At 44.1% G+C, this 12,955-nt stretch overlaps 1 protein-coding gene across 1 annotated transcript in view; it reads left to right on the top strand.

Moving 5' to 3' along the window:
- Positions 1–12,955, top strand: part of LOC308577424 (mucin-16-like) — a 61,833-nt gene that overhangs the window by 23,307 nt on the left and 25,571 nt on the right. The window contains exons 47-59 of the mRNA XM_081177551.1: positions 3,619–3,645; positions 3,779–3,942; positions 4,158–4,225; positions 5,181–5,353; positions 6,406–6,432; positions 6,567–6,727; positions 7,123–7,190; positions 7,328–7,500; positions 8,336–8,362; positions 8,533–8,672; positions 10,413–10,483; positions 10,952–11,127; positions 12,086–12,112. Of these exons, the coding sequence (XP_081033677.1) occupies positions 3,619–3,645; positions 3,779–3,942; positions 4,158–4,225; positions 5,181–5,353; positions 6,406–6,432; positions 6,567–6,727; positions 7,123–7,190; positions 7,328–7,500; positions 8,336–8,362; positions 8,533–8,672; positions 10,413–10,483; positions 10,952–11,127; positions 12,086–12,112 (1,302 nt within the window). The remainder of the gene's footprint in view (positions 1–3,618; positions 3,646–3,778; positions 3,943–4,157; positions 4,226–5,180; positions 5,354–6,405; positions 6,433–6,566; positions 6,728–7,122; positions 7,191–7,327; positions 7,501–8,335; positions 8,363–8,532; positions 8,673–10,412; positions 10,484–10,951; positions 11,128–12,085; positions 12,113–12,955) is intronic.

Raw genomic sequence — 12,955 nt, 5'->3', positions numbered from 1 at the left:
GGGCAAAAAGCCCCGAATAAAATTTAAAATACTAACCGACTCAAAAGAGAGAGGGGGGTTTGCCCTGCCGGACTTAAGGTTGTACTATGAAGCTGCAGCCTTCTGCTGGTTGAAGGATTGGTTCCTGTTGGAAAACACCGATGTCCTAGATCTGGAGGGGTTTGATAATGTGTATGGTTGGCATGCATACTTGTGGTATGACAAGGCGAAGGTTCATAAATTGTTCAAAAACCATATTGTCAGAAAATCAATTTTTGCCGTCTGGATGCCGTCTGGATGAAGTACAAGGACTTATTAGAAAGCAAGACCCCGAGGTGGCTATCACCTGTGGAAGCCAAGATTTCTAAAAAAAAGCCCAATATGGAGGCCTACTGGCCAAAGTATTGGGAACTGATTGAAAGAGTTGGAGATAACTGGAAGCTCCAAAGCCAGGATAAATTAAAAGGTAAGGTGCGAGACTGGCTACATTATGCTCAAATTCAAGAGGTATTCAAAATGGACAGAAAAGTGGGTTTCCAGCTGGAGAAATCGAAACTGGAGACGGAGCTGTTAGAACCAAAGATTAAGGTATTTTCGAGGATGTATGACTTGCTGCTTAAATGGAACACACAGGATGAGACAGTTAAATCTGCTATGATAAAATGGGCACAGGATGTAGGACACAACATTATGTCTGAGGACTGGGAAAGGTTATGGAACACCGGTATGAAATTCACGGCATGTAGTGCCTTGAAAGAGAACATTATGAAAATGGTATACCGGTGGTACATGACCCCAGTCAAGTTGGCTAAAATATATCATCTTTCTGATAATAAATGTTGGAAATGCAAGGAGGCAGAAGGGACATTCTTTCACCTCTGGTGGACCTGCCCGAAAGTAAAGGCCTTTTGGGAAATGATACATAATGAGCTGAAAAAGGTATTCAGATATACCTTTGCTAAGAAACCAGAGGCCTTTCTTCTGGGCATGGTGGACCGGAAGGTGCCAAAGAAGGATAGAACTTTGTTTATGTATGCAACTACAGCAGCAAGGATCCTTATTGCAAAGCTCTGGAAGACACCAGATTTACCCACACTGGAGGACTGGCAGACGCAGCTGATGGACTACATGGAGTTGGCAGAAATGACTGGCAGAATCCGAGATCTGAGCGAAGAAACAATGGAGGAGGACTGGAAAAAATTTAAGGACTATTTGCAAAAACATTATAAGTTGTTTGAATGTTAAGATAGCGCACGATTAAGAAACGTTATGCTTCTGCAATTTATTTTAAGCAAATGATAAAGTAAGCATTGACGGAAAAAAACGAGACATATTTGAAACAAAATATTATGTTTATTAAGAGTCTTAAAACTAAAATACAAATTTTTTGAAATTGGTAACATAATATATTTAAAGGTATAATAAGATGGGAAACAAGATAACAAATTGCTGAACTGGTTAGAACAATGAATGCAATGCCGAGAGGATGTGAGGAAGTCCAAAAGTGAATTGTTGAAGGACGTTAAGGAAAGTTGCTTAATATTTCTTTTTTTCTTATTTTTCTTCATATATATATATATAAAAAATGTTTCTTGCATGTTGTCATGTAAACAAATTTGTTAACCTATGAAAAGAAACGCAATAAAAAATTATTTTAAAAAAAAAAAATAATAAATGCAAGATTCTCATACAAAAAAAAAAAAAAAAAAAAAAAAAAAATAAAGGCTACGGAGAGGATACGGAGAGTGGCGTGGTGCTGAGAGTAAATCACTACCCCAGCGGAGCGAAGCCGTGTGCCATGGCTGAAGAGCGCTGACTTGCTTCCTTGAAAATTTGGACTGAAAGAATTACCCGTGAGTAAGACGGATTGGGACTTTAAAAATTTTTTCCTTGAATTGGAGACGACCGGGGGGGTGTGCTAAAAGGAAGTCCACCCCCCCTGCAGACGATTTAAGCAACGACATAAGAGCTAAGCTGGAGAGCCTACCCTTGGTGGGGTGAGTTAAAAAGGACACTAACTTTCAAGATTTAGTTAAAGGAAATTTTGTGCTGGAGAGTGGAGTTTTGGAGACCCTCTTTATGTTTTGAGCAACCCCCCCTCCCGGGCTCGGGAACGTCCTGCCTTTGTGCCTGGGTAAGAGCTGCGGAGTTTGACAGCTGTCAAAGCTGTCAAACGGGCAGTTTAAAGCGGAAAAATCACTATTTAAGATCCCTCTGGAATAAGACGAGTTATAATTGAGTTAAAATTGTTGGAAACAAAGTAACAATAACAAGCTAAAGGACTGTTGGAGAAAAGACTAATAAGTAACCAGATTCCCTCTAGGGGGAATTCTGTGAAACTACAATGGATACAATGGCTGTGGATGGAAAGTTACTAGTGGAAATCGAAAGGATGTTTCAATTGGTGGGAACCTTACAAGAGCAGAGCTTAGCCATGAATAAACAACTTAACATTATGACCTTGGGAACAGGCAACTCTGCTGTTTGTATTGAGGACCTGAATGAGAAAGAATCCACAGCTGAATGGGAAACAATGTCTACAGAGGTGGAAGAGACTAAACAAGAAAAAGAGAAAGTAACCTTGGGAAGCAACAACCAAAAGCTGACATCTGTGGAACACAAGCAAGGAGACTCTGGGAACATATCTACCACAAGTCTGCGAAAGATGCAGAAGAAGAAGGAGGAGGTTCTGGGACAATATGTACAGGAACTTAAAATAAAGAAATATGATTGGGGCCTCCGTTTGGACTTTGACTTTGAGGATACAGGCTTTGTGGAAACACTCCAGCAGTTGCTTTCAAATCTCCTTGTGGGAAGAGAATATGTTTTGATGGTGAAAGATCCTTTTCCAGACTCGACGATTGACATAAAGGACTACCAACGAGACCGGCGGAGAGGGACTGAAAGGGACTTGAAAGCCTCGGACGTGAGGAACCCAGGCTGAGAATCTTGGCTTTGGATTTTTATTGGGAAGGGACAAAAACCGGGGATGGGAGGGAGGGAAGAGGAGATTCTTAAAAACTCTTAAGACTTTCATGTTTGGTTAATATGACTTTTATTCAAGACAAAATGAAAAATCGATGGAAGAGAACTTAAGCCCAACTTAGGAAAATCAAATTTTTTTTTATTAGAAAAGAGGCAACAAAATGAATAAGATGGTTAAGAGGAGAAATACCAACTTGCTGATATAATCTTGGGAATTGGGATGCACGAGGGGGGGTGGGGGGAAGTCAGGGAACAAGGTTATGAGAAGAGGATCTGCTGAATTTATACATGTTTGTGTCTTGTGTTATTGTTGTGTTTGTATTGTCTATATAAAAGCGGAAAACCCAATAAAAATTTTATATATATAAAAAAAAACATTCATTGGAGGTTTTTTGCCTATCAGGGATCCTTTCGGTGTGATTTCTGCATTGCAGTGGTTTGGACTAGATAACCCTCAGAGTCCCTTCCACCACCACAATTCTATGATTCTGTGCCTTTGATTGTGTATTTGTTATGGCTTCCTGGGATATGGTGGGGTTCCCCCCCCCCCAACTGTCCACGGGCAAGTGTATATTGTAGACCAGGGATCAAAGCAAGAATTCTTTCATCACATTGATTCTAACACAAACCATTCCTTCCTTCCCTTTTGCCTAGGCTATAACGAACAGCCTCGTGAAACAAGTAAGTACCGTATTAGAAACCTGATTTTGAGTCCATTCAGAACATGGAGGGCAGGGAAGGAGAACCGGGGGTGACGGTCTCGTGATAGAGCTTCAACGGAAGACTGTCAAGATATCGTTGCTTTCCTTTCCAGCTGTTTTGCCCCCAGTGCCAACCAAAGCACCAACCCCAACCCCACCCCTGGTGGTTGAACGATTCACCGTGAACTGCACTGTAACCAACCTCAGATACAAGCCAGAGATGGGAACTCCCAATTCGAAGGCGTTCAACTCCACAGAGAAAGCACTCACCACTCTGGTAAGACTGGTTCCAGTTGGCGTCGATTGTTTGGGATGCTGTGGTGGTGTTCCCTGGTAGTTTGACCTCCACTGGCAGGCTAGGACTTTTTTTCTTCTTTATTTAGACAGGCATTTGGTAAGAGTTGGGTTAGGATCCACTTGCCAAAATTGATTCTCGTAAGGTGAGGAGCGTCTAGGTTCAACGTACTCAATGTATCTTGTCTTTTTTCCCAGCTTGGCAGAATCTTCTCCGTAGGCAGTATCGGCCCAGAGTATTCGGGATGCAAAGTCACAGCTTTGAAGTAAGCCTCGCTTTTTTCCTGAGTCACGCAGAGTGATGCAGCCGTTTCACCCTCGAAGCCCTAGTGATGAAGTAGAAGCCACACACGAGACTTTGAAGATGACTCTTTACTTGCAGGATAGCAGCTATTACAAGCAATATCATACATATATGCTAAGTCCAATGCAACGCATCTCACTCTCTTGAGTCCAAGAGAGGATCTTCTAGCTTCCAAAATTCCTTTGAAGCGGCCCATATATTATAGCTTGTCTGTCCTCACCAGACATACTCATGGTCAATTGTCTGTCCTCCTTCAGACATACTCATGGTCACTTTTAAAGGGCGTTAACACATTGACAAGGCCACGATCCAGCATTTCTGTGCCCTTAATTGGAGTTACAAGATTTTACAGGCATTACATTACATTACATAGGTTTTCTTTTCCCCAGGATAACTTATTCTTTGTAAAATACATTTCCTAATAAATACAGTACAAATACCAAAGGGCAGGAAATGGGGAAGGGAAGGGAAGGTAGTGAATCTGGCCCTGGAGAGTGGAGAATACCAAACTAGATGGTCTGACTGAGTATGGGGCAGCTTCCCGATCTCCTGTTTAACCTAGAGGACTAGAATCTTGTACTACATTTAGGGGAAAGACCATAACTTGGTTGCTGAGTGTCTGCTATGCAAGCAGTAGGCCCCAGACTCAGTCCTCAGCACCTCTGGGTAGGGCAGGGTAGTAAGGAAGACTGCTGGAGAGGTGCTGCCAATCAGTGTGGACAATATTGAGCTTGATGGACCAGTCGGTATAAGTCAGATCCCTGGGTTCCTAGTTAAACCAGCCATTGTTCAAAATCATGAGGACCAGCGGCATCCTCTGCCCTTCTGTTCCTAACAATTCAATACTCCTTTCTCTTGACCCACACATCCCAATATCTCTGCTAAAACCCTTTCTTTCCTTCTCCCTCTCCTCTCAGACCGGTGAGAGGCGGGGATGAAACCGGAATGGACGCCGTCTGCACTTACCGCAACGACTCCACCATGCCCGCCTTTGACCGAGTGAAGGTGTACCGTGAAATCGTCAACCGGACCAGTGGTTTCACCAAGATGGGTCCCTACAGCATGGAAAGATACAGCCTCTACGTCAACGGTAGATACTGATTATATATGTTGTGGTTTTCTATTTTGATTTTGTTCTGTGAAGCACCCTGAGTCCTCCAGCTATGGCGTGGTATATAAATTCAGTAAATGATAATAATAAAATAATGGTAGCCAAATTTAAAGTGAAATGAAAAAAATGAAACGAAACGACATTGGCCAAATAGTTTTTATGCATTTCACGTGTGTTGAATATCTGTGGGCGTGTTTGCAGTATTGCAGTGTTGCCAAAGGCTCATTCCGACACAGTATGGGAGCAGTGTGCTCTGCCATGATGGGAATCCTTTTTCACACAACATTTATTGTTCTTTCCTTATAGAGATGGAGGGGGTTTGGTGTGTGTGTGTTCTCACAGGTGCCTGCATTTTGCAATCAGGGATCCCCGTAATAATTCTTTCTCCCCCTTGCCTTTCATGCTAGATAGATGGATAGATAAATTTATTACGGTCGGAGACCAGCTTATAAAACACACTTAGGGGTACAATCCCTGAAGGAAAGCAAACATTTAAAACAACATACAACAATGAATTTAAAATTTATAAATGCAATAAGCGTATAGACACTTAAAACTTTAAGATAAGCTACCACAGAGAGATGACCCAGAATCACCCATGTAACCGAGTTTGGGGATTTTCTTAACGAACTAATTTGGGTTGGGGGATGGTCTGCGCCTACAGATCTGTACACAGAATCTGGCGATCATCCGGGTCGTCTTATGATCTTTGCCTAACAGGGAAAGGTCATTTTTTGCTTTTCCGGGAGGTCAGTGAGCCTCACCAGCAGGGGATCAGTGGTCTTACTACATGCCTCTTCATAAAAGGGACATCTAAAGAACAAGTGCTCTGGGCTTCCTATCTCCCCCAATGAACAGGCACAAAGTCTCTGAGCATATGGGACTTTTTCAAAGGATCCTTCCAGGACCAGCGAGGGCAGAGCTGAGCTTCTGGCGAGTGTAAAAGCCCTTCTTGCATTTTTGGATACGAGAAAGAAGAGATATGCTGCTGGCTTTCATGCTAATTGCTCTTATCTTTCCTTTTTGCCTAGGCTACAATGAGCAACCTCTCAAACCAAGTAAGTCCCACAATCAAATCCTAACTTTGAGTCTGTTCAGAACGTGGGGAGAGGGGAAGGGGAGCCAGAAGATGTTGGGTCTCTTGCAGAGCTTCAGTGGAAGAGCATTGGTTTATAGCTGTTTTCCTTTCCAGCTGTTTCACCCTTGGTGACCAAAGCACCAACCCCGACCCCAGCCCTGGCAGTTGAACACTTCACCATGAACTGCACTGTAACCAACCTCAGATACAAACCAGAGATGGGAACTCCCAATTCGAAGGCGTTCAACTCCACAGAGAAAGCACTCACCACTCTGGTAAGACTGGTTCCAGTTGGCGTTGATTGTTTGGGATGCTTTGGTGGTGTTCCCTGGTAGTTTGACCTCCAATAGTAGGCTAGGACCTTTTAGACATAAGTTTTGGTCCATAAACTGGCTATTAAGTAGGTTGTAACTGTTGGGATGTGACTTGATGCTAAATTTATTAGATATTATCTTCCCTTCCTCATGTTTGTGAGTTCAGCAGCTTGAAAGGGAAGCTTAGACCAGCTAATTTTAGCCTTAATCCAGGATGCTTTAAGGCAGACTGGATTCTCCTGGTATTTCCCCTTAAAATAACAATCACACAATCTCGTAAAAGGTACAAATAACATTTACTCACTCGGAATATTGGATTCAAAATAACAATACTCAACGGATCCTTTCTTTTTCAGTTTGGAAGAGTCCTCCGCAGTAGCAGTATCGGCCCGACGTATATGGGATGCAGAGTGTCAACTCTGAGGTCAGCCTTCCTTTTACTTGTAGACATTTCAGTTTTGATCATCTCTTCCCCAGACAGCAGCAGCTTCATTCCTCTCGGACCCACCCCTTGGGCCAGTTCCAAAGGCTCCTGCTCAAATCCTTTCTCTTGCCTTCCAGACCGGTGCAAAAAGGGGACGAAACCGGGATGGACGCCGTCTGCTCTTACCGGAACAGCTCCGCTGCCCCGGCGTTCGACCGAGTGAATGTATATCATGAAATTGTTAACCGGACAAGTGGCTTCACCAAGATGGGGCCCTACGACTTGGAAAGATACAGTCTCTACATTAACGGTAGCGTTTTTGGGCATTTGCTCATCGTGCTATAGATTGCCTCAGGCGCCATGCTTTTGAATGGCCTTCCCATTGGGGTGTCAAGGGGCTAACAGGAAAATCAGGTCATTCACAGGTCAGAGAGGAAGACAGGAGTCTATCGCACATTTAGTGTCTTTATTAAGGGAGAGAGAAAATACTGTATTTTTCACTCTATAGGACGCACCGGACCATAGGAGGGGGAGAACGGGGGGCGGGATTCTTCCCCTCTCTGCTCAGCGCCCCTTCAGCGAAGCAGCAGGAGAAACAGAGCCCCTTCCATTTCTCCTCCCGCTTCGCTGAAGGGGCGCTGTGCAGAGAGGGAAAACTGTGCAGCGCCTCTCCAGCAAAGCGAAGCATGGAGAGCAAGAGGGATCGGTGTGCACCGACCCCTCTCGCTCTCCAGGCTTCAGGCGGCTATCCTCAAGCCTTCCAAGCGCAGCCTTCCTGCTGCACTCCGAAGGCTTGCGGATAGCTGCCTGAAGCCCCCAGAGCGCAGCCTTTGCGCAGCCATCCCCAAGCTAGAACAGCGAGACGGAGCGCTCCGTCTCACTGTTCTGGCTTTGGGCTTAGCTGCGCAGCCTGCATTCGCTCTATAGGACGCACACACATTTCCCCTTAATTTTTGGAGGGGAAAAAGTGCGTCCTATAGAGCAAAAAATACAGTACAAGGAGGCACCAATCCCAATATGGAGAGCTGCAGGGCAGAGGGGAGGGAGAATCTTGCCTATTTTCCTGCCGGTTTTGCCTTAGAGAAAAATGCTGCAATGTCTTCTTTTTCTCTCCACAAACTATCACCTCTTCTCTTTCCCCCCAGGATATAATGAAGTCCCTCTGGAACCATGTAAGTAGAACTACGAAAGGCTGTAGAATCCTTACAAGAGGCATAAGGATGCCTTGATAATGGCTCTAATGGGAATGAAGTGTAAACCTATTAGTTCTGCATTGAAATGAGAGCCAAGCTGAATTTTCTCCCTCTTGCCTAAGACTGCCTCCGTCTCCACTTTATTCCAGCAACAACTCAGACCCCCCCAGCTCGGGCAATTGAGCACTTCACTGTCAATTACACTGTCACCAACCTCAAATACAAGTCGGAGATGGGAATTCCGCATTCGAAGGTCTTCAATGCCACGGAAAAAGCTCTCACCACGGTGGTAAGAGTCCGGTTCTGATCCAGTTGTTGATAATTGTTTGTGGTCCTTTTGGGTTGACATAGTCAGTGTATCTGCTGGAATGTTGCTCCTCAAAGGTCCCTAGGAGCTCTGGGTTCTGTTTGTGTCAGAGACCAGCCTTGTGCTGGACCTCTGCCCAGCTGGGCTCTTCTCTCTCTCTTTTAAACTTTTATTCACATGGTTTCATCATCACAGTTTTCATTCAACATTACAATCAAAAAATTTTAAAATTAGAACATTGACTTCCCTTCTGCCTTTCCATGCCTTCCTTATAACATCTTTTACCGCTGCATATTATAATCACTCTGTCTTTTCTCTTTTCACATTTTATTTCCACATATTTTGTACCGTTGAATTTATTCTAAACCTGCTAGCGTTTTGACCCATTTACAGAAGTTCTTCATTTAGTCTACAAACATTTTCCAATCCTCTTTAAATGCTTTTTCCTATAGCTCTCCAATTCTGCTGGTTAGATTCACCAACTCTGTGTGTTCCATCATATTTGCCATTCCTCCCTCGCTGGGACTGCCCCCTCCCTCTACTTTTGAGCATATAAAATCCAAGCTGCAGTTGTTGCATAGAGAAATAAATTCTGGCAGTTCTTAGAAACATCTGACTCAATTATTCCTAAGAGAAATGCCTCTGGTCTTTTTGGGAACAAACTTTTAAACCCCCCCCCCATCTCATTATAAATTGTCTCCCCAAAGTCCCAGCTGAGCTCTTCCCATCACACAACGCCTGTGAGTCATCCTATTTTCCAGAGGGTACCCCACCTACAATCCCATGTAGCAGGGTTTTTTTGTAGACTAAACAAACTGTATTAGAAATAAATGCCACTCCCTTTAGTGATGTCTGTTGGAGATGCAACAACGGGGCAGGAAACCTTCTACATATGTGGTGGGAGTGCAAAGAGATAGTGGGATTCTGGGAAAATAGCTATAACAAACTGAAAAAGATGTTTAGATTTTCATTTGAAAAAAACCCAGAATCCTTTCTCCTAGGTATCATGTCAGAGGAAATAAAAAGAATGGTCAGACCAATATTTATTTATGCAACTACAGCAGCAAGATTATTGATTGCCAAAAATTGGGAAAGCAGCAGCGTCCCAAGCAAAACAGACTGGCTATCTAAAATGATGGAATACTTCCATACTGCCGAACTAACAGGGAGGATAAGATGAGATATGGTACAAAAAGTGAATAAGGAGTGGGCTATCATTAAGGAATACATAAAAATTTATGTGGAAAAAGTAGAATTTCTGACAGATACTGAGTGAATCCAGAAAATGATTAGAGTGAAAGGAGAGTAAAGTTAAGACAGAAGAAGAGATTAAAGAAATAATGAAATGCGTTTAAGCTAGTTGGAAAAATAAAGTAGCGTAACAAGGATGGCTGGAAGTCAAGTCACTTGGTGGGTGTCCATGTGGGGCAGGTGTGTAGGTTTGTTGATATGTACGGTATAGGTAGGTATTATATAGAGTAATGTAGTATGTTTTATGCTATGAAAATTTGGTAGTGTGTTGTGTATGTGTATTGTGTAAATGTATATGTATGTGTTTTATATGTTAATAAAATAAAATAAAAAAAGAAATAAATGCCACTTCCCCACCTCCCTTTTTTTTTGGGGGGGGGGGAATGCTGCTCCTGTCTACAAGGTATTTTTGCTAGCAGCGATATTAACAAGTTTAAACAAAGTTTACCAACGGTATTTTTTCTCTTTCAGCTTGGCAGAGTCATCTCCAGTGGCAGCGGCGTCGGCCCAAACTATCAGGGATGCCAAGTGACAGCTCTGAGGTCAGCCTTCTCCAACACAACCTTGCCTTCCCACTCTCCAAGGCTCCTCAAGCTGCGTCTGTGTACCTCTGGCTTCTGTTCTGCCCTCCTCATTATTCTGCGTGTTCTTGGAGGGAGCTTGTTGCAGCCAGAGACTCCCTGGTTCTTCTGCAGTCTCTTGACTCCCCTCCTCTGCTTCAGCCGGGAGTCTGAACTGCTCCCTGTCACAGACTCTTCCTGCTCACCAAACCCTGTTGCCCCTTCAGGATCCAACACCACCTCCTAATCTTCCCTCTCCTCAGTGAGATCTGAGCCTTCCTCCTCTGGAGGTTCTGTTGAGGGTTCCCCGGCTGGCTCTTCCCACCACTCCTCATCGTCCAGGCAGTCCCTGACATGTGCTTATGTTGTCCAGACAATAGGAACCACATCTTCTCCATCACCTCTGGTCCACTCTGAGTGTTTCTCTTTGCATTCTTCCTTCCCTTCCAGGCCGTTGAGAGATGGGGACGAAACGGCAATGGGTGCCGTCTGCGCGTACAGGGCACCATCCCCCTCCTCCCCCCCCTTTGATCAAGTAATGGTGTACCACGAAATTGTGAACAAGACCAATGGCTTCACCAAGATGGGTCCCTACAATCTGAGCCCAAACAGCCTCTATGTGAACGGTAACCAGGTTTTTGATTTGTCCGATATTTTCTATCTGTCTGTGTCTCAGAACATTTAGGATATAAGCCAGTAGGGTTGCTAATCTCCAGTTTTAGGGCCTGATCTGCCCCACCAAGTCTGACAACTTCAGAAAATAGGTAAAGAAAGACCACTTCACCCCATCCATCCATCCATCCATCTCCTCCTCATTTTATTAGTTGTACCCAGCCACTCTGGGTGGCTTCCAGCATATACAGGAACATAATAAAACATCAAACATAAAAAACTTCCTGATACAGGGCTACCTTCAGATGTCTTCTAAAGGTTGTATAGTTACTTATGTCCTTGATATCTGATGGGAGGGCATGTCACAGGGAGGGTGCCACCACCAAGAAGGCCCTGTGCCTGGTTCTCTGTAGCTTCACACCTCCCAGTGAGGGAACCGCCAGAAGACCCTCAGAGCTGGACTTCTGTGTCCAGGCTGGACAATGGGGGTGGAGACTCTCCTTCAGGTATACTGGTCTGAGGCCATTTAGGGCTTTAAAGGTCAGCACCAACACTTTGAATTGTCCCCCGGAAACGTACTGGGAGTCAATGTAGGTCTTTCAGGGCCGGTGTTATATGGTCACGGCGGCTGCTCCCAATCACTAGTCTGGCAGTTGCATCCTGGATTAATTGTAGTTTCCAAGTCACCTTCAGAGGTAGCCCCACGGAGAGCACATTGCAGTATCCCAAGTGGGAGATAACGAGAGCATGTCCCACTCTGGTGAGATGGTGTGCAGACTGTCTCAACCATCACACCAGATGGAGTTGGTAGACATCTAGATGAAAGTGGACCAAAAATGCAAAAATATTAGCCGTTCCTGGTATAAAGAGACCCAACCTATCCTAGGACAAAAGTGGGCGAACGTCCACGCTAGAAAGTGGAAGCAACTGAACCCGATTCTGCCTTTAAACAAGTGTTCCTTTTCTTTCCAGGTTACAATGAAGCATCGCTTCCTACAAGTAAGGGCATAATAATTGCAATGCTTAATTTTTATTTGTTGTGGGCAGGCTAATCCAAAATTGTGGTGCATCAGTGATTCTCAAAGTGGGGAGTTCTGTCCCGGGGGGAGAATGGGATTGCTTAGGGGGTTGCTAAGAGGCAAGGATGGGGGTGCAGGAAGTGTAAAGTTCATTGAATGAAACTGAGTAGTTTTATTTGAATTCTGAATGAAAGGGCAATCAGTTGTTACTGTTCTATTGTGTCATGATCTTCCTCATGAGAAAACCGCTCTTTCGAACAATGCTTTTCCTTTTTTGCAAATATTATTTTTTACTACGTTTCCAAAATTTCTCAGATTATCTTCAGATTAGATAATTACATAGCAGCTTTGTATCAAGGATTGATTTCCCACCCACAGTGTTTTTATTCAAACCCGTTGCATCATTCTTGACTTAATTAATTCATCTTGGGTTGAACAATGCTTTTAAAAAAAGAAAAATTATATAGAGCAGAGTAGGGGTACTGGGGATGAGTTTTGAGTTTTTGGAACCGACAGGAGGCCGCCCTGAAAAAGAGTGGCAACTTCTGATCTATCAGTTAGATGGATAGCCAATTGCAGCGCTGAGAGCCGGATCAGAAATAATTAAAAGCTGAGCAAGAGCAGGAAACAAAGGCTGGAATTGAAGCCACATGTGTATTGAGTGCGCATCATCTCAGTGTGACTAATCAAGTGACTCAGGTCATAGGAGACATTTCTGGGGGGGGGCCTGGCTGCCAGGGCACCCACAAAACTATCACTGCAGGTGCCCAACACGGTGTGTGCATGACAACACACAGCACGCCAAGGCCCAGCAGGGCCAGTC

This window comes from Podarcis bocagei, assembly GCF_964188305.1.
Source record: "Podarcis bocagei genome assembly, chromosome: 18".
In the NCBI taxonomy this organism is placed as follows: Eukaryota; Metazoa; Chordata; class Lepidosauria; order Squamata; family Lacertidae; genus Podarcis; species Podarcis bocagei.
This window is presented reverse-complemented; position numbering and strand designations above follow the sequence as displayed.